General features: G+C 33.3%; 3 protein-coding genes across 4 annotated transcripts; 1 reads left to right on the forward strand and 2 right to left on the reverse strand.

Moving 5' to 3' along the window:
* Window positions 1–3,466: 3,466 nt before the first annotated feature.
* Window positions 3,467–9,053, reverse strand: LOC115952711 (ubiquitin-conjugating enzyme E2 variant 1D). Its single transcript, XM_031069926.1, has 4 exons — window positions 8,774–9,053; window positions 7,157–7,296; window positions 4,104–4,229; window positions 3,467–3,888 (listed from the first exon to the last, which is right to left on the reverse strand). The coding sequence occupies exons 1-4, from the start codon at window positions 8,805–8,807 to the stop codon at window positions 3,748–3,750; spliced, it is 441 nt and encodes a 146-aa protein (XP_030925786.1). The 5' UTR covers window positions 8,808–9,053; the 3' UTR covers window positions 3,467–3,747.
* A 4,753-nt stretch (window positions 9,054–13,806) lies between these two features.
* On the forward strand, window positions 13,807–17,773 carry LOC115953523 (serine/arginine-rich splicing factor 4-like). Of its 2 annotated transcripts, XR_004083743.1 has the most exons (3): window positions 13,807–14,026; window positions 14,566–16,792; window positions 17,491–17,773. XR_004083743.1 is itself a non-coding variant. In XM_031071236.1 (2 exons), the coding sequence occupies exons 1-2, from the start codon at window positions 14,128–14,130 to the stop codon at window positions 16,657–16,659; spliced, it is 2,100 nt and encodes a 699-aa protein (XP_030927096.1). In that variant the 5' UTR covers window positions 14,045–14,127; the 3' UTR covers window positions 16,660–16,972. The 2 variants fall into 2 exon arrangements, 1 of the variants encoding a protein (XP_030927096.1); XM_031071236.1 differs by lacking the exons at window positions 13,807–14,026; window positions 17,491–17,773 and adding an exon at window positions 14,045–14,133 and having other exon boundaries at window positions 14,566–16,972.
* Window positions 17,774–24,157: 6,384 nt separating this feature from the next.
* LOC115953405 lies at window positions 24,158–25,343 on the reverse strand. The gene is made up of 2 exons (XM_031071041.1): window positions 25,064–25,343; window positions 24,158–24,950 (listed from the first exon to the last, which is right to left on the reverse strand). Exon 2 carries the CDS (start codon window positions 24,918–24,920, stop codon window positions 24,579–24,581), a length of 342 nt encoding a protein of 113 aa, XP_030926901.1. The 5' UTR covers window positions 24,921–24,950; window positions 25,064–25,343; the 3' UTR covers window positions 24,158–24,578.
* Between the last annotated feature and the right edge of the window lie 1,038 nt (window positions 25,344–26,381).

A 26,381-nucleotide genomic window follows, 5' to 3' on the forward strand; every position in this document is an offset into this window, starting at 1 on the left:
GGGGGGGGGTGGGGGTTTAAATATTGAATCAAATGAAATGGCATATGCATATGCATTTTGTATCATATATATATATATTCAAATTTGTTTTTTACTAATTATGACAAATATTTAGTTAATTAATTTTAAGGTAAATTACACATACCAACCACTGTGTTGTATTACTTTTTTTTCTTTTCTTTTTTGACAAAAGTGATAGAATGTGTTGTATTACTTAAAAATGGAACTATACTGTAATATATTTTGTGACACCTACCTCTCTTGTGATTTCCTTTATAATGTGTTTATATCCCTTGTGGTTTGCTTATAAGGTAATCTCACTAACTTTAGCAAAATTTGATGATATAGTAGGTTCCAACATGAAAAAGAAAAAAAAATTTGAAGAAATGATCATTCTAACTCACATTTATGATTCTCTCATTAAGTTTCTCCCAAAATCCTCACTTAGGTTTGTGTGCGTTTGCGAGGCATAAGCTTTAGTATAGAACAATTATTTTTTTTCCTTTAATTCTTTCCCAATGGGTCTTATTGGCACTTGCCAAAGTCATCAAATTCTGCTTAAAGTTACCAAAAAATGTCTCGCAAAGCAAACCACAAACCACAAGGGAGATGAATACCTCTTAAAGCAAATCACAAGAGAGGTATGTGTCACAAAAAATAAAACGCAAAAATAGTTCCATATATGAAAGAAACATCACAGAGTCAACACCCTTGGGTTTGGTTTACTATCAATTAAGTCTAAGACATTTCAAAACTAACCAACTTGGTCACCAATTACAGTTAAAAAGAACATAAAAACGTGTAAGTTGTAACGATTTAGAAACTAAGTTGGTTAGTTTTTAAATGTCTTTGACCTAACTGGAATTAACTCAAATCTTAGAGATGTTAACTATATTTTATCCTGCTATCTATAACTTATTAATTTCCTTAATTTTAAAAATTAATCACTTTTAATTAAGAGAATGTAACAAGTTCAAACAAATTTTTTTTTTACATAGATATGACATGAATTTTTTTTTTTTTTTGGTTCTTTATCATCATCACGCTAAGACTTTTTTTTTTTTTAAATTAAAAAAAAAAAAAAATCCTTATCAAATTGACTAGAATCCACCAACCCAAGCCATAAATTTAGGAGGACCATAACCCTATGTTAAAGGGCTTGACTTTGACCTACCTTCTGAATTATGAATGAATATTCCTAAGTCCTAACAGGGTAGATAAAAAAATAAAATAAAATAAAATAAAAAATGAGTCGGCACTCAGTCAGCTTAGCAGGCGCCAGCGTGAAGAGCGTGTGAAATGTGTGTGAAAGAGATGGTATACGTTTTGAATATGATGAAATTAGATAATTGGGCAACATGTTTAAGCCGTTACTGTCACTGATCGTTTGTTTTGGAAACAACAAATCAAATTCAAAGACGGGAAATTGGGGCCGAACAGAAGCAACTAGCAACAACTGTTACAACTCCAAAGCAAAAGGTTTGGTCACCCCTTTTAAACGTGTCATTTTTAGATTGACAGATTCACCCCCCCTTGTTCACAATACAATGTACATCTACATCTATTATTTCTGATATTTTTTTTAATATCAAAATTACTCTCTCTTTTTTTTCTTTTTAACTCTTCAATTTCTGAATTTCTTATGTGTATTGTTGTCCTGGTCCAAGACTCCAAGGGTGCAGATTCTGAATTTTTCAATCAGATTCGATCTTCTATTTTTGAAAAAAATCTTAACCTCATCCTAATACATGACAGTTCCAAAATCATCTTAACCCAACTTGCAAGATGGTTTGAAAAACTTAGTGTTATTAAATCCCTACTCAACCCTGGAAAAATTCTGAACCAAAGTGTTATTTGGAATGGTTTGGTGTCGGAATGGTTTGGTGTAAAATACGGGATGTGCACAGATTAATCTTCTTTACCCGTGGATAAAAGAAAGAATACCGTTTGAAACTGTGAAAGAAGACTGATATGAAGTTACTGAAATTCTGACTCTGAATTGAATCACTGAACTACTAAAGATTAAAAAGATAAACCGATAAAGACTTAGTTATAATGACTAAAGAGATAAAGTAAGAGTTGTGTTGTAGAAGAGTTGTTAGTCCATGAGATGAGAGTTGAGATTAAAGAGATAACGTGATAGTGATGAGACAGAAAGAGATAAAGAGATAATGATAAAACTATAGAAAAGACCTATTAATAAAGTGATGAACTTAAGAATTAAAAAAAAAAATGGAAGAACTTCTAAATTCTAAATGGATCAAAATTTGTCCGACTAAAAAGTTAAATAGAGTATTTCTATTTTATTTTAGTTGCTTTTTATAATCATAAAATATATTTTATTTAATAAATTAATAAACTTACGGTTCAATCAGTGAACCAATCCTTGTCAACCTTCGATACAGTTTTGATAACTATGCAAAAAAACAAGCCAACTAGTAAAGATCAGACCTACTAAAATTATTGAAATTTTATTTAATTATTTAACTTTGTTGTTCAATAAATGAATACAATCCTAACTTCATCAAAATTAAGTCTTAAAAATAAAATACCAAAATAAATCAAATTAAAAAATTTAAACTAAATCTCAAAATCCAATAATAAAAAAACCCATATATTTTTCCATAAAAAACCAACTAAAGGTGTTGGATTGGATTGGATTTAGATTCATCGTGTTGGTAGATTGCGTGCACATTCAGAATTGATAGGTTGCATGCACATCTAGAATTAAAGCTCGAATCTACATCCACATCCAAAATTAAAGCTCGAATCTCTTTACTATGCATTCTCCTGTCTTTACTCTCCATTGAAAAATGATATTATAATTCATCTATATAAAATGTTAGCGTTGTAAACAAATCAAAACCTCTACAAATTGAAAACTTGAAATTAAACCGTGTCGGCTTAAAGACGATTTCTCATGTAAGGAACGACGTCAATCTCATATATACATTAAATTCATGGATGTAGATAATATACACATGTTAAATCTAAAAAAGTATATAAAAGAATTAGAGAAGTGATGCATACATCCATTTTATAATTAATTTTCTAATCAAATTGATATGCTTTTTTGCTTCAAAAGGCTAATGCAAAACAAGAGTATGTCCACTGAACCTAACACACGATTTATTTAATTTGTTCATGTTAGCTGGTTGATGCAGATTGATTTTAACATAATTAAACCCAAACCCGCTTATTTTTCATTCCTGGATCCTAGTGTTATTCTCTTATCAGTTTTATGCATGCTTCCTAGAATCCAAACATTGACACAAAATATGCAATAATTTTCACAAATTATTTTACAACTGCCAAAGTGACAACTCTAAAATATGTTGTCTTGCAACTTGCAACCATTGGTGCAAGAAACTTGGGCTCTTTATGAATGTCAACCATTGGTGAAGCCAGTCACAATGACACTCAGTTTTTCCCTATTAGACTTCCAGAGAAACAAAAGAAAACAGCCTTAGAAAAAGAAAAACAAGTTCAAAAACATTGATTAATGTAGAACTGGGATACTAGTTAAGGGTATTTTAAATATTTGACACACATGAATCCCATTAATTAAACAGCATCTTTCAACACAGTTAAAAGAACATAGGATGACAAAACAAAGTTGAAGCCCTGGAGAGTAGTATAGCAAGAGCTTTCTAGGGCATTTTCTTCACTTCAACAGGAGCAACACAGCATTACACACTATATATTGCACAGGCAATATGACCCATGATATCTATACGATTTTGCAAGCTAGAAGTAGGTGCCTTCTGGAGGCTGGACCAGCTTTCTGTTATGTGGGGCTGCCATCTCCTTCTTCAGCTGAGTCAGTATATCCTCCATGGTGTACTCTCTCTGCCAATTTGCAAGAAGTCCAAACTTCTTTGGTTCCACCTGTCCCAGTTCAACCATCTTATTATCAAACTTCAAATGGACTAGTTTTCTTTGATAGAAATAGAATGGTGATTGGACAATAAGTCATGGGAACAAGGACCAATTATAGTAAGTAGAGAACAGACTACATAAATTGTCTCCCACCATTTATTCTATGATAAATCCACAGCAGCACTGAATGATCAATTAAAGAACATAGTGGGATTATAACTTACCACTCCAGTTTCATGGTTAACGCAAGTCATATTGATCCTTGAATGAAAGCGCACACTTGGGGGCTTCTCTGGGTAATCTTTATCACAAAAGAGCTTCAACTGATAAATTCGACCTTCATGCACCGTCTGGCCAATAGAGAGAGAGGTTATTACACCAGCAAGCATCGCATATCAAGAAAAAGAAGAAACATCAAACAAACATAAAATGCTACTAAACAAGCACAAAATATAAGCAATAAGGCTAGAGGAAGTCTAGTATCTCTTTAACTATCAAGATTGGCTCCAAGTCCTATTTGCCTCACTATGTAAATATAGTAGACTATTCCCACCCAAGAAAAAAACCAAAAACATTATAAACAAAAGGCTAAAATACTATATTCTTCCCTAAAAAAAAGCCATGTTCTATTTTCATCCTTAAAGTTTAAAAGGTTCTATTTCCATTCCTAAAACTTTAAAATGTTTAGGTTTCATCCTTCCTAAACTTTAAAATGTTAGTTTTAGGATGAAAGAAAATCATAGATGATTTTTCAAGGACCCAAAGAAAAATAAAATAAATAAACCTAGACTACGTCCTTTTTGTTCTAGAAATATAGTATAGGTACTATTTCATCCCTGAAATATATAATTTTTTAGATATGCTAACAAAAAAATTTTAAAAAGGACAAACTGTGTAATATTATAAATTTTTAAGGACGAAAATAGTTCTTAAATTTTAGTAATGAAGAAGAACATCCAAGGTTCAAAGCAACCCCCCCCCCCCCCCAAAAAAAAAAAAAAAAAAGACAACCCAAAAATAAATATATATATATAAATTGCCTGAATAAAATATATTTGTTGTGCTGTTTCACACAAGTGTTTGTTCACGTCTACCTCAAAACTTACCCTGCGGCTAGGCTCTGACACACCACCTAAGCACCCAAACTGTGATTGCTAGCAAAGCCTAGGTGTGATTGCCTAGTGTTTACCTTATTCGCTGTCACATTCAAGATCCAATCTTTTCATTACCTAAACCCTTAAATCAAGAAATCTAATTTTGTGTTAAATTCTGAAGATCCTACACCAAAATTGGCTTCAAAATCCATTTAAGCTTTTTTCCTAAATCAAAGTTGGTATTAGAGCAGTTTCCACTATGATGTTTCCATGTCATGTGAGATCCTATACATGTTGATTGACTTGGCATACTGGTAAGGCGATTCTTAAAGAAGAAAATTTTCCACGATGTCTTCAAGATTCTTTTATTGAACAATTATATACTCTTAAGCAAAGTGACATGCAAGTGATTGATTATGCAAGGAAATATAAGGAATTATTTAAAGTCTGTATAGTAGAAAGTTAACGTATGACTATTGATCAATTCAAGAATGGGCTAAGATATGAAATTAATAAAGATATTTTCATGTATATTAAGATCTAAACCATGTTATAGAAGTGGCTATTCAATTTGAGTTGTTTGTAAAATTTATGGAGAGATCTATAATTTTCAAGCTTACATGCTAAACAGCCAAGACTGCATGCAAGAAGGATTGCACAACAGGAGCAGCCAATTGAAAGTTCAAAACAAAGGGTTAAAGTGCCACAAAGGGAAGCTAGAAAGCCATAACAGGATGTTGAATCAAAACAACTAGCAAGAAAGGTAGAACAGCTAGAGGAGCAAGTAGTAAACTCTAAACAGCTGGCACAAGAGTCAGAATAGCATGCAACAAAGTCCAGACAACCAGAAAAACAAGCAAAAGAGCCCAATCAGCAAACTGAAACTCTAGACAACCTGAAGATTATTCAAAACAACTTGAAAGATTCATGTAGGAAACTTTCCAGAAGGAAACTTATTAGTTGCTTGATGAGAACTAATGTACACTTTTGGCACTTAAAGTTTGGGGTTGTTTTCATTTTGGCCCTTTACATTTCAAAATTTTAATTATGGTTCAACTTCATTTTCAAATTGGCACCGTCATACATTTTGTTATTAATCTAACCATTCAGCACCATATAAGCGACGTCCATTCAGCCATGCCACCCATTTAATGCCAGGTATCACCAAATTACTAAAGGGAAATGGATGGTATGGCCAATATGAAAACGAGTCAAACATCAAAATGAAAATTTTGAAACGTAAAGGGTCATAATGAAAACAACCTTAAACTTTAAGGGCCATAAGCGTACTTCAGTAAGAGAATTTTGAAGGACATAAGAGCCAAGAAAAAGGCGTATTCAACCTACCATTGTGCCAGATACATCTCAGCCATATTTTTTTTTATAAGTTACATCACAGCCATATTATTCTACAAAAAGCCAAGATTAGAACAAAAGAAGATAGTATGATGCAAGAAGAAACATAAGAGATGGAGAATCAAAAGTCCCAATACTTAAATATGTGCATCAAGTTAAAGCTGTATCATTTGCAATGATGATTCCCATTATTGATTTTGTAATTCCTGAAAAGTATAATGTTCTCATTGGATAGGTTGTTCAACAGTCAATATAGTTTTAAGCACCAAAGAAAATAAGAAAAAAAAGAACACTCAACGTCAAGCTTTTTTATCCTATGTCAAGGATGCTATTCAAAAGGTCAGGAATTATATACTTCAAAATTTCAAAATTCAAGATTGAGTTTTCTCCAACAGGGGGGGGGGGATTGATGCCAACAGTAAAGAAGAATTCAAAGAAAAACAAGATTAAGTCCAAAAAGATTCAAGAATTGTATTCTACTTTTGATGCAGGGCCTTCTTGGCACTTTTCATAGGTTATTCTAGTTGTTATTAAGTCTTAGCATTAGGTTTTTTAGGTTAGAAAGTTGCTGGTTCAGTTTTAATTAAGTTTTATTAGAATGAGGGCAATCTGAAACAGGCCTTCACACCAAGTTATTAAGCAACCCAAGAACCACCCTTTTCCTTATGGTCAAAAGGAGGACTAACTTCACTGTGCATCAAAAGCACAAGTCAGATTTTCAAATGAAATTCCTATTTGAATGAGCAAACAAATGCAATTTTTCATCAACTGTAGTATTTTAAGCACACACACAACATCAGGTGGGAGAGAGAACAAAATCCAATTACATTGTGAGGACCAATAATGGTTCCAGTCCAAGAGCGCATGTAGATGTCGTCTCCATCGTCCATTCCATAGCTAACAGTGCCATCTCCGATCCCTTTTTCTCCACGTTCAAGTTCCTCCAACAATCTGAAGTTCCGAGGGACTACATGGAAACACAAACATTAAAAAGTCAAAAGTTGCAAAGTCAACATTAGTAAAATAAAAAGAGGAGAAGGTCCTTAAATATGCAAAGTCTTACAAAATCAACATTGGAGATTTCATGGTTTAAAGTTCAGATATTAGAGTATTGATTCCTAAAGACAAAGAATAATGATGCAAAGACTCAGCCGCAATGTCAACCCAAATAAAGCTTCTTTGCACATGATCTATTTATAGTTTAATTTTATGATATCTGTTTGTAGTTTTGTATTGGATTCTATATACTGCGGTCTGAGCAACAACCATGTCCATTTTCAAAAACAAAGATTCAAGCCTTACATATTAGATTGTATCCCAAACTCAAATTAAACTCATACATCTGGCAAACTTCAAATCTTCTTTTACAATGTTCTCACAATATTACAAAATTTTTCATCTCTATCATCATAACCATCCCCAGGATGTCTTCCATGTATAGAAATGTACTTGCAGCGCTCATATATCAAAAGGCAAAACCTAGGATTTCCAATTTGATATCATAGAGGTAGCGAACAATTTGTTAATTGTACATGTCAAAATGTCTTATGTTAAATTCAACTTCATTCAGCGAAGCCAGCACTAAGCAATAGCACTGTGCACTCAGTATCCAGCCGGAAAAAAAGAAGAGAGTCAAAGAAACAAATAGATTGACCCCAACAACCAGAGGAACGTACATATTTTCCAAAGCAAAATTCAGCAATTTGCTATTACAGTCAAGGACACTTTCCCTTGGTTGCTCAGACTTCAAGAAAGGCAGCCCAAGGATTGTTTAATTCTTAAGCCTTGTATTGTTTTACCAACTACAACAAAAGTTTATTATAGCAATACCAGATCCTACAACAAGTTACCACATATCTTCATCTCAAAGTTTTTATCATTGCTAATCAATCCAATGAAATTGCTATTTTGTTTGCCAATTCAATTCCAAAAAATAATTAAGAAATATGAAAGAACCCTAATAATTTCCCAGCAGAGCCTTGCATGGTTGCTAATAGACATTATTTAGTACACATCAGCCAAAACAGTCAGACAGCTTCTTAAAATCACACTCTTTACAAGCATGACACAAAAAAAATAATAATAATCATTACACAAACATGGTACAAGAAATCTGAACTAGATTCAACATAAATAAAACAACCCAGAAGCAGATTTATGAAAAAAACAATAACAAAAAGTAAAATCCTTAAACTATGATCAATAAAAACCTTAAAGTCCTCACAGACCCATCACCAAAAGGAGACAAATTACACACAAAAAAAAGTAATCAAAAACACAAAGTGAGCTCGGACCCATGATCAATTGTGCACTATAAAACACATAAACAACCAAAATCTATGAAACCCAGAAGCTGAATCCTATAAAAATTGAAGAAAACAACAAGGATCAGAGAAAGAAAGAAAAAAAAAAAAAATCGGTGATGGGGGGTTTGAGGTGCTCACCCACGACACTGGATCCTCCTGAGCCAAGCGTCATGGATAACTTGCTCGTGGTTGAATCTAGCGGTTGGCGTGGTTGGGATCCGATCGAAGTGAGAGGCTTTTAAAGAGGGGAAGAAGGGAGAGATGATTAGTCAAGAAGGTGAGAGAGAGAGAGAGAGAGAGAATCTGAAGAAAGGGGAAGGCGACTAAGGCAAAGGTGGGAGAATAAAGAGGCCAAAAATGATCTTAATGGGTGTTGAGAGATAGATAGGTTAAAAAAGCAAGTTTGGGTGATGGGTAGGATTTTTTGGAATAAAGTGAACTACATGTTTTTTATTATTATTATTTTTTTATATATATATATTGAGTTTTATTGACCCTATTTATCTACTTTTTATTGTGGGGGTGGGTCTAGTGGCCCATAGGTAATACTAAAAACCAATCATTTTCATCTCTCTCTCAACCAAAAAAAAAAAAAAAAACCAATCATTTTCTAAAGATAAAATTCAAATTTTTAGTTTTTTTTTTCTTTTTAATTCGATGAAGGGAATAGTATTTAAAATATAAATTTTTTCGTTAAATAGTGGGACCTATAAATAATAGCAAAAATAAGTTGAATAATAAAATAAATTAGCAAAAATAATTTTTGTCAAACGAACACTAAATGAAGCATTGACAAACAATTGGAAACTTAACAATAGTAGCAATAACAACAAAAGACTTGGTCCCAAATTGAAAAGAAAATAAAAATTATATATTTGTGTCCAAAAGAAAATTTCTTTTTGAGTATTGTTACTTATATATCCTCATCATATATAGTTTTTTTCATTTAACATTTTGCGAATAGTTTTTTTTCACTTACCAATTAAGAGATAGAAAAAACTAAATTTTTTTTTTTTCATTACAAGGCAGATAGTTTGTTTCTCTTAACGATTATTTTTTAGAACCCAATGTTTAATTAGTTGTTCAATACGTTTTTGTAGGGACTAGCTCTTATTTTTTTGGAGGGGCCAACTATCAATTTTAATGTCTAGTATCTAAAAAAAATGTAAAATATATATACATTATAAAGTATTTAGAAAATTTTGGGGGCATAGCTAAGTGTACCTCCGCCCCTGCCTATTAATTCAATTATTTATACTATTATTGTTATCATCATCAAACCATCATCGTTGTCATCACTGTTATTGTTATTATTATATTCCTTCTAAAATCCCCTCATATCTTCTCTCACTCTCTCTAAACTCATATGCTAGTAAGATTATAATGGGTTCGTGATTGGGATTTTTGTGTGTTGATAGGGATGATGTGGTGCATAATGCCATGGTACAAGATTTGCTATCTTCATTGATTTGGTTTTGATGTGTGGGTCATATAGTATGGTGAGGTTGGTGGGTGAATATTTTGGGGTGACGATAATGGTAGTGTAGTTTTGATGGTCAGTTAGTGGAATTTAGGTTGAGGCAACGATGTAATTTTAGTAGATGATTTGTTTGAATAAATTGTGAAATTTTAGAATTGAATGTATTTATTTATTTTGAAAAATATTGGGTGGAATGAGCTCGATGGTGGTTCAATGCTATTTATGTGTGGTATATCTCAATAAAAGTGATGTGGATATCATGCATCATACTGCAAAATAATAAGGGCATGTTGAGTATCCGTTTTTTTCCTTATTTTCTGTTTTCAAGAATAATTTTATATTTTTGAAACTAAAAAATTTGTTTGGCAATTCAAAATGGGCAGAAAACAAAAAGCTGTTTTATTTATGTTAGCACCATATTTTTTTGAAGAGTCGAAAAAATTGCACAAAAGAGCTTTAAGGACAAGTTATAAAGAGGTTACTATGGCCATATACTCTTCTTTCTCGCAAGTAAATGATAAATTTTTTATTATAAAAAAGATAATTTATCATAACGAAAAAGCAAATTAATATACCTTTGGAGAGCTACTCACCCTTAATGGATGGGAGGTACCCATTATACCAAGGGCAAGGGGGCAAGTTGAAATAGAATCTCCTCTTAGGACAGTCTAATAGAGCCACTTCTCCCATCTGGCCGATTCCACCTTCGGTCCAACTATTTTAATGCTCCACTTGGTTACAAGTTCACACTACTAAGCTTGGCATTTTAATATATATATATATATATATATTGGGCCTTCCCATTAATACCATTCTTCATTTATATATACGTATATATATTCTTTAGCTTAGTTATAGCTTTGTATTCTTTAGCCTAGTTTGAAAATAGCAGATGGAATATTAAGATTAGGACATGATTGGTTGTTTGTTCATTGTTGACATTAAAGATGCTTGGGCTTTTTATTATTAAAAAAATGCTTAGGCTATTTAAAGGAGATAAAGACTCTTGTAATTAAGTGATACTTTTTTATGTTTACAACATAGACATTCAATGTTTAAACTTTAAATTCTCCTCTCATTGTTTTAATTAAAAATGTAATATATATATATATATATATATAATAAATAAATAAAGGAGGGCTATTTAAAAGATGAAATAAGAAAAAAGGAAACGGTGAAATGGTAGAAGAGAGGTGAAGCGATTTTTTTTGGGTATATCATATATGGACAAGTTGATCATTTCCAAACTTTCATTACCACATTTCTATTGGCACATTTTTTTATTTGCCTGTAACACTAGATAGTGGAAAACCACACAGTGGCATTTGTCATCCAACGTTTATGATTTATTTATTGTAAAAATGCTATTTCATTAAGCTTAATACTTCAATTTTAATACGAAGCCTACAAGGGTACCTTATTGAAATGTTTGCAGTAGTGAATGCGCAAAATCTTTAACAAAGAAAATAAGTTTGATCCAACAATCAACAACAAGAATAGGAACTTAAATTGAGTTTGAGATACAATTTTCACCTAGAATCATCCGACTAGATTATCCTTAAATGCTGATTCTTGCTATCGTAGTAGAACTTAGTGCGAGATAGTTTTTTTTGAACATATAACCCCCAAAAATTAGACTTTAACAGTGACCTTCGTGTTAAATGCACTTCGATACACAAAGGTTATAGAACAAATTAAAAAGAGCGAGAATAAAAGATATCATTAGATTACAACATTACAGGATAGTTTGTCAAAAGCTTGGAGAAATGACTACCATCCCAGGCGAAGAAAAAAAAGCTTAGTCAACATCAAAAACTACCATTCAGAAAAAGAAAATTAAAAAACTAAAAAGTGAGATATCCCATTTTTAAGACATGAGTACCACGAAAGAATTATGATATGTGGACCTATAGATAAAAGTAGGACAGGGATAAGATTTAAATGTCTTATCCTTGAATGGTACAACAAATAAAAGCAAGAATGTAAAAAATAAAAATAGGGAAGAGAGAGAATAACAAAGGAAAACTTTTTTTGGGGGGGGGGGGGGGTGGAAATTCAATTTATTGGAACATGTATAAATCATCACATTGGAAAAATTTAAATGTCCTTGAAAAAAACAAAATAAAAAGCTATAATTATAATTGAGAAAAATACATCATATTGCTTTAAATTATGAGACTATCATCAACGCATTTATTAAATAAAAAATATATAATTGATATGATAAACTTTCTAAAAAGATATTCGAAAAAGATTGTAGATTATTCTATGAAATTCTTGAAACAAAAAATCAAAATGTTCATTTTCAACTTTTTATTATTCTTTTTTTTTTCCCAAGCAAAACTGAAAAGAGAAAACACACACACATTTTTTTGTCCTTATATGTGTGAGTTTTTATTAGCTTTAAAAAAAAAAAAAAAAATTTAACCTTCTACTTTATTTGTTTATATATAGTTTTCAAAACTTCATTGTTTGTATGCACAAACACGACTATATTTTTGACAAATTTGAACAAAAATCTAGTCCAATTGCACACTAAATATTGTGTGATTTCATTTTGATCATTACAAATTATTTCAATTTAGTTTGTGTTCTTTTTTTTTTTTTTACAATGTTTCAATATTGCCTTTTTCATTGTCTTGTTCCCATAAAATGGTATGTATCATATAATAAACAAATCATTCAATCTTAAAATCTAATCATACTATCTCCACGACCTCATATTCATCTCCCCGAAAAGAGATAACCAATATTCTTAATCCTCTATTATATTCTCTAAAAAAAAAAAAGGTAGGAGAACTCCTTCCATCTCATTCTAGAAATCCAATTTATAATATTGTGTATGGAAATTTAGAGGGAATTTTACATGCTATGCTAATTTCTAATATTAAGTTGTATTTCATTTAATTTCTTTAAATGTAACATATAAACAATCCGTCGACATATTTATATTTTTTATGAGTGAGATGGTGGTAATGACAATATTAGACAAATAAACAAATTAGAGATTAAAGTAACACAAGGGTATTTAGATAAAAGATCATTACAAAAATGTGGTTTTAAGTTCTTTTAATTTCTATTTATCTTTGTTCTCTAGAATTAACCAAAATTAAAAAGGAAAAGACAAATAGATATCACTATCTTATTTTTAAAATAATTGACAATGGTGGAGATAGAGATACGTAAGAATCTCTTGAAGGGAAGGGGATCCACACTTTCCACCATCTTTTCTCTATTTTTCCACTCAAAAGTTGGTAAGAGTTAAAACCCCGATGCTGACCCATTGTTTCATTAAAAAAAAAAAAAAAAAAAACCAATTGGCTAAGTCCCAAAATATGAACAATAGATTATTTTGAAATTTTTTTAAGAATTTCCATAACATGGAAAACAATGCTCTCTCTTCTAGATTATGATAAATATGAGAAGAGCTATCACTATTTATTTATACTCTAATAATACTTAAGAATTATTCGATTGTTCTACTATTCACACACTAAAAACTATCTTCAACATTAAGAATAATTTTACATGTACCTCAAAAAAAAAAAATATAACTTTACATGGTTAAAATCAGGTGTACACAACCCACAAGTTCACACTATGAAGTTCACACTATGAAATCAACCAATGAAAATATTAAAAAAAAAACTTCTAAACTCAATACTGTATTCCTATTTGTCAAAACCGCTTACATTTACTGGTCTTGACCACACTGTATTTCTCCCCCCTTGCTTTTTCATGAACAACGCGTTGAGAGTCAGGGTTAAGCGCTGACGCGGTTAGACTCAGTGAACAAAGCAAGCGTGGTAAAGGGTCTGATGAGAGTGGAAAAACACAGAAAGAGAGAAACGAAACGCTATCGTTTCAAGAACTCAACTCAAAGCCAAAGCCAGAGAGCTCTCTCAAACACGGTATATTTTTTTATTGCATTGCCCTATTGGGTTTTTCAATTGTTGTTTTATTGGGTTCGTTTTTGTGGTCAGTATCTTATGCGCACAAGGTGTTCGATGAAATGTCTGTATGTACATTACGTTCTTTTCTTTTTAATTCTGTTTGCTGGCCAAGAAAACTGAGGAAAATAAAAAAAATGGGTTTTAATTCTGTTTGTTCTTTGACTGTCAATAGCCCAATATAATACAACTTTGTTGGTTTATAGAGTTTATACACACTCGCATATGAATAAGTGACTGATTAATGTGGTTATGGGGTTTGTGCCAAACTAAATTTTTGTCTGAGGTTATGGGTTTATGTTTCTTGGCAGAATATGAATTGACTAATAAGCTATAGCAGGGTTTTTTATGGGGTCAATTTTATAAAATAGCGGGGTTTGGTTGAGGGCGTATTGTTATTGATGTTCTTGTTGTTCATATATATGTGTGTGTGTGTGTGAGCATAATTGGGCTTTCCTTCACGTGATAAGTAACCGTGATTATTATTATGATTTTGCTAGATGTCTTTGTATATTGGTAATCTATCAACTCGAACTCGGAGAGATGAACTTGAACGTGTTTTTCGAAGGTTTGGGCGCTGTAACGTGCAGCTAAAAAAAGATGGATATGGGTTCATAGTATTTGACTACCCTTCGGATGCAGAGAAAGCTTTGAGAGCACTACAGGGCAAGAACATCTGTGGGGAGCCATTGACTCTTACATGGTCGAATAAACAGCCTCGACCTTTTCAAAAATTTGCAAGAGCTGCTGGATCACATGAATCGCAACGTGGAAGAAATGCTGCGAGAGGAGGAGATCATGATGGTAGAAAAATGGGTTCAAATGGTTGGAGAGATTACAAAATGCGTATTAAACAACCAGATAGTGATGGTGGAAGGCTTGATTATGCTGACATGCTTGATAATGAGGCAGGCGGTCGCCGTGGCCTTCAAGAAAACATGCAAGATTATATTGAGGAAGAACATCAAGGTTTGCACGATGAAGGTGGTAGTGTTGTAGCTGATCTGGTGGACAATGATAGATGGGGTGGGCAAGTTCTTGGCACCTCAAATGGCAATGGGATTGAAAATGGAATAGGATTTGACCGATATGAACCTTACCATGGCTATGATGGAAAAGATGAAATTGAGAACCAAAGGATAGGCTATACAGTTGGTTCTCCCGTGCCAAGAAATTCTCAAGAGAGTTTAGGGAGAGACCGGATTGGTGATGCAGCTCTGAACCATCCTAATGATTCTAAACCTTGGCCAACTTGCTATAGTTGTGGGGCTCCTGGTCACAAAAAGCGCGATTGTCCCAAAGAAAATGCTTTGCGGAGAAAGTCCACAAAGTTTGATCTGAGGCAGAATGATGACATTCGTAAAAATGGTAGAGGCAGAGGAGAGATGGATAGGTTTGGATCCAAATCCTGGGGAAACCAGCAGTCAAGTAGGGATACCATATCAGCAAGGCAACTAAGGGATGATAGGAGGGCATCTGGTTCAAAAGATCATTGGAGGTTGATAAAAAGTAGAAGTTCCCCTGTCACAAAAGAAACTGATAGGGACCGGAGAACAGACGATGGAGGAAAGAAGAGGAGGAGGGGTATTGGAAGTCCCAAACGAAGTACTGCAAAAAAAGTTAGGAAGTCAATTTCATCACCTCATCATTCTGACTATACTGCATCCAGATCTCGCTCAACTTCCCAATCCTCTAAGTCTGTGCCAAAGTCAAGATTTCATTCTAGATCGAGATCTACAAATTCCAGAGCACGTTCTTTGTCTTCTAATTCAAGGTCCAGTTCAAAATCACCTTATTCTGGTACCAGAAGTATTAAGTGTAGGTCAAGATCAAGCTCGTCAACATCCTTGTCTCTGTCAGTATCGCTTGGTCAGCCTTTACCATCTGCTCCAAATAAGGCACAGTTGAATTCAAAAGACTCTTTGTGTAATGCTACCACTCCTAAATCCACAGACATTCCAGTTGAACGGGTACAACCGATTGACCTTAATGCTGGGTTGGATAGTGCTGACTTTGAGAATACAACGATGGTGGTGAATAATGAAAATGTTCTGTCATCCTCAAAAGTAGAAGTTGACATGGAAAAGAACCAAACTCTGGAGAGGGATGACTATGGCAACCATATTACATCTGGGTCATTTTATGAAGTAACAAATCCAAGCACACCAATGACAGAGAAAGGTGCACTTACTGCTGGGAGTTCACCTCCAGAGATTTTGGGAGATGTGGTGAAATTGAAAAATTCTTCTGCCTTACAGATGGAACATATGCCAGCAAAGCCAGATACAGAAACTTTTGCCAAATCCCAGACTGGTTGTTCAACCAGTATATCCTCAGAGGAGATGTACATGGTTCTGAAGCATTATGGCCTTGAACCCCCAGAAGAAAATGAAAGGCATCTATCTATGGAGGCATACTTTGGTTCTGCTCGCTTTTGGCCGTGGGATGTCATCTACTACAGGAGGATGAAAAAGGGTCTTATTTCTATTGAGAACTATGATAGACGGGTTGCTCAGAATAAAGAATTTGGCATTGTTGATAAGTATATCAGAAGCAGTAGTGGATGGGGAGAGATGGATAAAGACAACTCTTGAAAGATTTTGGACGAGGTGCCAACTTATTTTTTGTCCTTGTAGATCCTGAGATGTATCTTCATTTTGATACTACCATTTCCCAGTTTCACATGTAATATTTCTAGCAGATCTCTCAAGTTGAAGTTTTGAACAGGTAAATTAGCAGAATATATTCAAAATGATTATAGTCCTACACTGACATGTTGGAATTCATATGACTTTGATATTTTAAGGTAGTTTTCTTCTTCATGTGATGTGTACAATGCTGGTTGTATGTTGGATTTTGAGTAGCAGTACAAAACTTTGAAGTGACAAAAAAATTGATTTTTTTTTTTCTCCTGAGTTTCTGAGGTTTCTTCTTTTTGCCAAATGACTAAAGCTTCGAGGCTGTGCACGTAAATGTTATTATGCAACCATTTTCTCCTGCTTCACAGATACTTGTATATACCATAAGCCTTATTGTTCAGTCTTACGAATGTTGATTATGCACTCTGCATATGATTTTTTGTTCCAAGCAAGTCTTGATATATGCCTGGAGTTTGGTTTTCCCAAAAAAAGGTATATGTTTGATGTAAGCAATTTTGTGACAAGAATATGTACCTTAATATTCCTTAACATTTTCATTTATTATAACAGTCAACTTAAAAACTGTTTGTGCTTTGTGGAACTTCTTGGTGAAATGTTCAATTCGTGGATGAAGGTCTTATTGTTGCATATTGCATTTGATCTTGGTATGGTATGTATGTGCTTCTGGATGTCATGGAACATTTGTGTGGCATGCATTTTGGAAAAATTCACATATTTCTCTTTGTGCGCTTGGTGATTTTTTTCTCTACATGCACAAATTTGTAGGAAGTCATGGTTTTCCTCCACAGCAGTCAATATCTTTCTACAGTAGAAAGGGAACAAGAGACAGAGCGTGGTTTTTTCACATTTGTTTGGTTTGTGACACATTATGTATCCTAAGACAATTTTGAGTTATCCTGCATGTTGGGTTTAAAATTGGTTGAGAGAGAGAGAGGGAGAGAGAGAGAGTATGTAGCATAGGAATTAAGTAGACAGTGAAGACTGCAAAATTTGGCATAGGCAATTTCAAATTTAGTATCTAATAGAATAGCAATTTTATAAAACCTCACTATCTAATAGTTATTATATATATATATATATATATAATTTTATTTAGGGGAAATTATGGTAAACCCACTTGTGTTTTGGCCTGTTTTCACTTTGTTTACCCGTGGTTTAAAACTTAACACTTTGCCCACCTGAACTTCAATTCTTTTGCCCACCTCACCCTCAAACGTTAGAAAAACACCATTTTATTAAAAATCAGAACATAACACGGATAAAAAACACGAACCATTGAAACTTTTCCTCACGAGCCCTAGAAACATAAAAAACCCCATTCTGCATCTGATATTGAAATCCTGGTAATGGAAGATGGTAGAAAAGCAAATTTTAACACAAAAACATAAAAGAAAATGAATCAAACACCTCTCAAGAAAAACTCTCAACCATTTTTCTCTCCAAGATCATCATCCAAAATACTGCATACTAGAGGAAAGTTCCAATCCAGTTTCATTTGTCTACATCTCTTCATAGTACTACTCTTTCTCATTCACGGAGAAATGAAACAAAGAAAATCTCAAGTTTGTCATTCCAACCTGGGTTTTGAATCACACTTTGAGCATTGATTTATTGGGTCCAATAGTTGAGTTTGTGGCTTATACATATAAAATGAATTTTGTTTTGAACCTTTTATTTATTGAGAAACTTTGTCAAACACCACAAAGGCAGCAGACATTTCATGCTTGCAACAACCCAAAAAATTAGCAATTACAACCAAAAATTACATTACACAATTTTTTTAATGGAAAACCGCAGCAATTACAATGACCCAAACAGTAACAACCCAAAATTAGAGGATGACCTTAGTGAAATTGAAACTGGGTCTTTAATGGAGAAAAAAATTGATACCATTTTGTTCAATGAGTTGACGTTGAGTTGGTTCTTGAGTCTATAAGAGAATCGTCTAGGTCCATTAACACAAGGAGATCTTTGATTCTTTATAGAAGCTTCCAGATCCGTTTGATTAAGTAACAATTGCTTGTGGCTTCGAACTTTCGAATCGTCCATGGTGTATACAATTTGATTCTCATCAATGTTGGTGGCAAGTGGTTGAGATGGGCAGTGAGAACTTGGGACTTCCGGCCATGAAGGCCCAATCTGAGTCTTTAGAGAGAGAGGAAAAATAAATTGTGAGACAAAGAAATAGAGAGTTCAATGAATTGCGTTTTTGGGGTTTCAATATTAGATGCAGAATGGGGTTTTTTGTGTTTCTAGGGCTTGTGAGCAAAAGTTTCAATTGTTAGTGTTTTTGATCCGTGTTATGTTCTAATTTTTAATAAAAGAGTGTTTTTCTAACATCTGAGGGTGAGGTGGGTAACGGAGAGCAAATGGATTAAAGTTCAGGTGAGCAAAGTATTAAGTTTTAAATAATGGATAAGTAAAGTGAAAACGGACCAAACCACAGGTGGGTTTACTGTAATTTTCCCTTTTATTTATTTATTTATTTTTTGGGGTAGTTTACATTGCTCACAACACATGAAAGGTATTGAACTTGTTTCTCTGTTATTTGATATTCTGAACCTCATTGTCTTGTCTATGGTTCAATTCCCAGTAGTTGCATCAAATAAGAATGGAAGAAGAAGGGAGCGATAAAAAAGAACCAAATAATGTTTTTGGGACCCCACCATAGATAACTAAGTTAGGAGTCGCTAGTTGGTGGGTTCTAAATGGCAAAATGCGTGAATTGGTTTCTTTCTATTTAATCCCTTGCACGAAATGCTTGTTGAATGAGTTTAGAAGGTGAGCTACTCTTGCAAGTTTGGATGTATTTCTCAAAAGTTATATATGGGGTATTGGATCTTTTGGGATGCAAACTGGTGGCTGAAATTCTAAGCAGTTTCAAAAGCAAGTTCTCCCCTCCCCCCCAAAGTATGAATTATCAATCTCCCACGTCAAGTGCGGTTGTCATGGCCCAAAGTCATTACATGTAGGATTTAAGTGGTTTAATCTTTTTAACAATGGGAACAGCCTGCCTCAGGATACGTTCTTTTGAGTTAGTGCATTTCGTAGGAAGTTTGTTGTGACTCATGAGCAGTTGTTGCCCTTAAATATTGTTTGTTAAATTTATGGAAAACGTGGTGTGCTTCCCTTTGTCTTGTTGGATGGACAATTTTCATCTAGTCCAAATGCCTTTTTATTTTTTTGGTGTGTGCATTTTAATTTAAGATTTATGTTTTTCTTGTACACTGTGTGTTGCTGTTTGATTCTAATATATCTATGCACGGTATCTTATGCCTCTGTTGGTTAGGCAAACATTTGACTTGAGACCTGAGTTTTCATTTGATATCAGAGGCAGAATTCTTGAGTAGAAACAATTTCTGTCTGGCCTGAAATTATTAGTTTCATATTTAAAGCAAAAGTAAATGACCTTCACTTAAATGATTATCCACTCAATCTACCGCATCATTTACATCTACTAACCTGAAAGAAATAACTAAGCATAAATAGAAGGGAAAGAAGATAATTCTTAAATATTTTCTTAAAAGTTTTTCAGTCAGGTCTGTTGCATCTGCAACAACTAGGTTTTTTATGAGAAAGTTCAGAAACAGTTCTCTATTTTATTGGTTCGAATATGAGCAGCTTTAAGTTTGCAGAATGATCAAACTGTTTTCTTTCTTTGTACTATCACAGTATGGAAGGTTTAGAGGCAATAGCATGTTCCAAAGTTTATAGTATTTAGCATCATATAGGACAAAAGCTTGGGGTGCAAATCAGTGCCAAACCCTTCTGGACAGTAATTTGTTTATAAAATCTTCCTCCCCCAACCTCCCTTTTCTTTTCCCCCTTATAAAGTTTTTTTAAGAGTGAAATATGAACTTCTGGAATAGGGGTATGGAGTCAAAAAGGAGTTGTCATATTTTGAATGCCATCACATGCAGGGTTTATGTCCTTTAGCCTATTCAATTAATGTAGATGCTCCATATAATGCAAGTGTTTGAAATTTAGGAAGAGAGTTTGTTTTCACATTTTTTCGATATGCCTTGTATGTGACATCCTCAAGTAGAAAGTGATGCTTCGTTTTGTTTCTTGTCATTACTCCTATATTTAAACAAGGGAGAATATGGTGAACAGCTGTCTGTAGACTTCAGAAAGTATTTTATGTTACGGACTTTTATACAACACTCCTCTTACATGTACATGAAATTTATATACATATGTGAATAATGTTGCATATATCTGTTACATATGATATTTGGTAAGCTCAATAATGACTTTTCGCTTTTCTAAAATATAATTAGAAAGCAAACAACCACCTGATATGCTTTTTATTAATCCCTCCAAACTTCAGTTGATCTTTAGTTACAGGTCCTCTTCTTGTCAAGGTTGCTGTTGCACTTTAATAACTTAAGGTTAAATGCTTCTGTTGGCCAGTTAAGCATTCTTGATTCAACTCAGACTTTTTTTTTTTTTGAGAAACAAACATACACAGGGGAGAGGGAAAGGAAAATATGATTTCCTTGGATATATATCCATTATTCTTGGTTTGAAATATCTCTGTATGTGAGAACCTATATTAAAAAAGTTCCTTGACCTCATGAACTTCAGACGTCAAGAGAGCTGAAAGTCGGTCCTAAGTTTGTTACTACAGATGATGACTGAATTCTATCATTAATGATCCTTCCTTCAACCCAACACTAAGAGCCACTCAATCCTTCAGCCCTATCCGTGCGCGCACACACGCGTGCTCGTGCATATAAATAAAAATCCTTTGTTTTACCCTAAGGTTGTATTTGACATTGACTTAAAAAATCGGTTTTTATTTTTATTTTTTTTATATATATTTTATTTTTATATATATAATTATTTAGCTTATTTTTACTACTATTCAGTTTATTTTTCTACTATTTACGGGTTTCATTACATTTTTTGGTAATATTTATGAGTCTTATTGTACTATTTTACCTACTTTTTAGCTTTATTTACAGTATTTTTAGCAAAAAGTTTTTAATTTTAGCTAAATAAGCTGTTTCCAAACAGACTCTAAAGGTACGTTTGGTAACTATTTTTTTCTCTTATTTTTTGTTTTTAAAAATAATTTTCTATTTTTGAGACTAAAAAAATTGTTTGACAACCCAAAATAGACAGAAAATGAAAACGGTTATCAAAACTCAATTTGTGAAAGAAACTGAAAACATGCAAAAGATTATTTTCAGTTTTTAATTTTCAAAAGTTAATGAAAACACGCATTTAATTTAATGATTTTGTTTCTTTTAATGAGTTAGCATTAAAGTTTAAATCCTAGTAACAACATATTTTAGTATTTTCTATTTTTTTTTTCTTCAAAAAACTATCTTTTTAATTTCAACTAACCAAAAATGTTTTTGATTTCAAAAATACAAGAAAATAGTTTTTTTTCTTTATATTCCCAAAAACAAGTTTTTGAAAATAAAAAACAAAAACTGTTACCAAACATAACCTAAGTGTTTCACCTCACGCTTCACAAATTGCATTATATCACTAATAAATTATAGTTATTTTATATGAAAATATATATTTGTGTGTGTGTGTGTGTGTGTGTGTGTGTGTGTGTGTGGCATATTGAGATGGGTTGAATATAAAATAGGGAAATGTTAACCAATGACGTAAGAGCATTTATAGGTTGTAAAGTAGAGGTCATCATTTTGGTTCCCTAAGCTTTCTAATGCTAAATTACTACACTAATCATATATACTAATACTAGTTTATTATGAGAGAGAGAGAGAGAGAGTGGAAAGATGCATGCTTTTGAGTTAAGGAAAGGGTGTTGGAAAAAACCAAAAAAGGAAAATGAAAGTACTAAAGAGTAAAGCTGAATTAAATAGGTAGAACATGGAAGAGAGAATGAGGTTTACCAAAATAGTGGATGGGCATAAAAATGATAGCATTTAGTGTGAGAAGTGAGTGAAAAAGGAAGGCATCAAAGAAAAGGAAAAAAAAAAAGGATGATCAAAGAGAGGGCGAAGGTGGAATTAAATTTGTATTTATCATCTGACGTGGTATCCTCATTATTCTCAACTGTCTCAACTCTCAATTACTCTTGCATTTATTTGTTTTTAATGGTCATTCAATCTAAAATATAGCCCCCCTTTTTTTCAATGCTGAACTACCCAACCCCTCTTTCTTAATTTACCTAATTGCCCTTCTCGTTTCCCAAATTATAGTACTTGCTTTCAAAGTTTCACTCACTCCCATCTTTTAAATATACTTTGTGACCCACATAATTATAATGTTAATGGTAACATTTTGCATAAAGAAGTTGCTTAGTTTGTCCGTTTGACATTGGATTATAAGTCAAATTTTAGCTTTTAAGTATAAGTTTTTAAAATCTCACATTTTTTAAGTAAACTATATTTTAGCACACTTTCAGTAAAAAGATAAATAAATCGTTCCCCAACGGATACTGTTTGATTGGACAAAGAAAATTGTCACAAGATAAGATTGTATTTTAAGTTTTGAGTAATAATTTGATAACAAAACCATCTCCATTACCATTTTATACCAGATTGTGGCTGTACTATTAGTATTAGGCAACGAAATGTGTTGGGACTTTAATAGTGATAAATGTGTTATATTATCACATGCAAAGTTGGTTAAACCGTCAAATCAATTCTAGTGAGCCTAACTTGGAGCTCATGTTTAGTTTTAATGGTGGTCTCATAGTTATACGATCTTATCTTACTGGATATAGGACATTTTATTGAACTGGCCCAATGATTTTATTAATGTACAACTTTAGAATATATCATATTTTAAAAATAAAACTATATTTTTTTACATAATATATGAAAATAAACCAATGAATATAATGGGTTTACTCGTTGTGAACCGTGATTAATTTCTAGTTGAAAACTTTGATGAAATATTGTGTGGAAAAAAAAAAAAACCAATCAATATAATAAACTCACCCAAAGTCCAAACACACCAATGTGCAACACAGCCCCATTTGGGTTGGGCCAATAATTACTGAGTGGGCCCAAAGTCATTCCATTTTACTTGTATTTGATTGTACACCTTTTTGAAATTGTAGTACCCTCCTGAAAAAAGAGGCTTTGTACAGAATCTACTGTGTGTACTAGAATTTACCGTTCACTGTTTACACCCATTTCTTTTTGAGCAATGCTGGTGCCACACACTTTTGCACAACTTTGTGCCACAACTCGCCACATGGCGAGTTGTGGTTGGTTAGAGTGTGTCCCCACATGGCCCACCAACACACTCTAACCAACCACAACTCGCCACATGGCGAGTTGTGGCACAAAGTTGTGCAAAAATATGTGTCACCAACATTTCTCTTTCTTTTTCTTTTTTTTGAGTGGAAAACTCGCCTAACCATTATGTGGCAATTTTTTACTGGATATAAGAAAAAGAATAACATAACGAAAAAAAATAAAAATTATGAGGGAAATGATAGTGAAGGCAAAATATTACCCAATATATTGATAAGGAAAATTTTGGGTAGTTAACAGTTAAACCCGTTTACATAGGCTTCTGCTAAAGAGAGAAGAAAACTGAACCCAGAGAGAAACAGACACAACCAATCCATGCCCCTACTATGACCCTAAGTGCCCAGATTGCTCATGTCCTATTTTCTATGATTAGCAAAGAACAAAAAAATTAACAAAAAAAAACCCCGAAAGGCAGTGCTATTCGCGCTCCAATTTTTTTTAATTGTTTCACTTTCTCCGCACACTAATAAAATTCCACGTAACATTGTGGATTGGAGCTAAAAATGGAGCGCAAATAGCGCTGCTCCTAAAAGGAAAAAAAAAAAAAGTCCTAGTAATAGCAGAATTAGAAAAGGCCTACTCTCTTTTTTGTTGTTTTTGTTTTGTTTAGCTTTTCCTTGTCTTGATGTTGGGGCTGGTGGTGTTTGTGTCATGAAGAAAGTCAAGCAAGACGGTGCTCTTGCACTTGGGGCACTTAGGATCATCCTCCGAGAGCATAACATACATGAGGCATCGTGGACACCCAACTAGCACCATAGACGTGGCCTCAGGACTGGTCGAGTATCTCAGAGAACTATCATCTTGGTTCATCTCTGATGACACACATGAGCTTGGTGGGGATGTTGGTGACACTGTGGCTGAACGGCTTGGTGATTCCACCCTTGGGTTTGGCCTTGGTGGTGAAAGGTTCAGCTTCAATTCCAGCTTTGGTCCGTTCCTCCTACTCATCTTGCTCTGTATAAATATATCTATGTTTGCCTAAAATAAGACACAGAGAAACAAGTTGATTCAATAGCAAAGCACCATGGAAAAACTTGGTTAAATTGCACCATACATGTGTTACAAAAAGGTGGTCACATGGTAATACATACCTTAAGGAAAGTTGATGCCAAAAGCCAATAAGAGCTCTGCAAATTTGATATGGAAGGAGAGGAATAAGAGTATTAAGAGTGAGTGGAAACCGGCTAGATATGAAAGATGACTAGCTCCGGCACCATCAACAACATGGACTTTTTGTGTAGGTTGGTATAGACCACCAAGGCTCATTATATAGGGAAATGAAGAGGAGGGAGGAGAGTGATATTGGGTTACCTTTAAAGCTTAATTTAATTATGGGAGAGAGAGGTGGAAGGTATAGGTAGAGAGAAAAAAAGAGGAGAGAGAAAGAGAGTGAGTGTGGAATTGAATTGAATGGAATTGAAGTATCGGGTAGAAGAAGAGTGTAAATTGAAGGGGGCAGCGAAAATGTATTAATTGTTGGGAAAAAATCCCAAGAGGTATGCATGCAGTACAGGAAAGGAAAGGAGAGAGCTAGGGAAATTGCAGTAAATATTCAATTACAAAGAGCAGTAAAGCTTTCAATTCAATTCATTCATTGCTTAGGGTAGTCGGTGTTTTAAGAGTTGTGTGATGAGAGAGCAATACAGCGCAGGAATGAAAAAAAAAAAAGAAAAAAGAACAAAGAGACCCAATGGCTTTTAAAGCTAAACCCTTATTTAAAAACCCAACCCCACCTAGAAATTTAATGGAAGAATAGAAAACACCAGCCATTTAAATGAAAACCATGAGAAATATGAAGGGTAACAGCTAAAGATGAGGTTGAATGTCCAACAGAAATCTGAACTTTTTATACCGAAAGTTACTGCAAATTTAATAGCACAACCTTCACATTACACAGTAGAAAATAAGAAAATTAATTTCATCTGATTAAAAAAAGAAAAGAAAAGGGAAACCTTCAATATCTCTATATATCTATATTTTTCAAATTTTAAAAATTGGGTAAATTTCTGAAACCTCTTTGTTTTCCTTAAAAAACAGGGGAATTCAATAAATTGTCCCCTTCTCTTTCTTTCACTATTTTAGCAGTGGAGGGACCGAGGGAGTATATCCTAAACAACATTGGCGTAGTGATTCTCTGCACTGGTTGAGCAGGGGCAATCAGCATATGATAAAACCTGCCTATATCAATGATACTACAAATTTTAAAACGTAACATTTACAATATATCGCGGATCATCAAAATTAATTTAAATATTCTGGCCACTTACTTTATATAATATTAAATGATTAATATATATTTAATATAAAATAAATAAATATATATGGGTGTGATGCGATGTGATTTTGTGCAGTTTTCTTATCATAAAACTGTACTTTGCATCACACAATGTGGTGCAGTGCAGTTCATTA

This window comes from Quercus lobata, chromosome 7, assembly GCF_001633185.2.
Source record: "Quercus lobata isolate SW786 chromosome 7, ValleyOak3.0 Primary Assembly, whole genome shotgun sequence".
Lineage (NCBI taxonomy): Eukaryota > Viridiplantae > Streptophyta > Magnoliopsida > Fagales > Fagaceae > Quercus > Quercus lobata.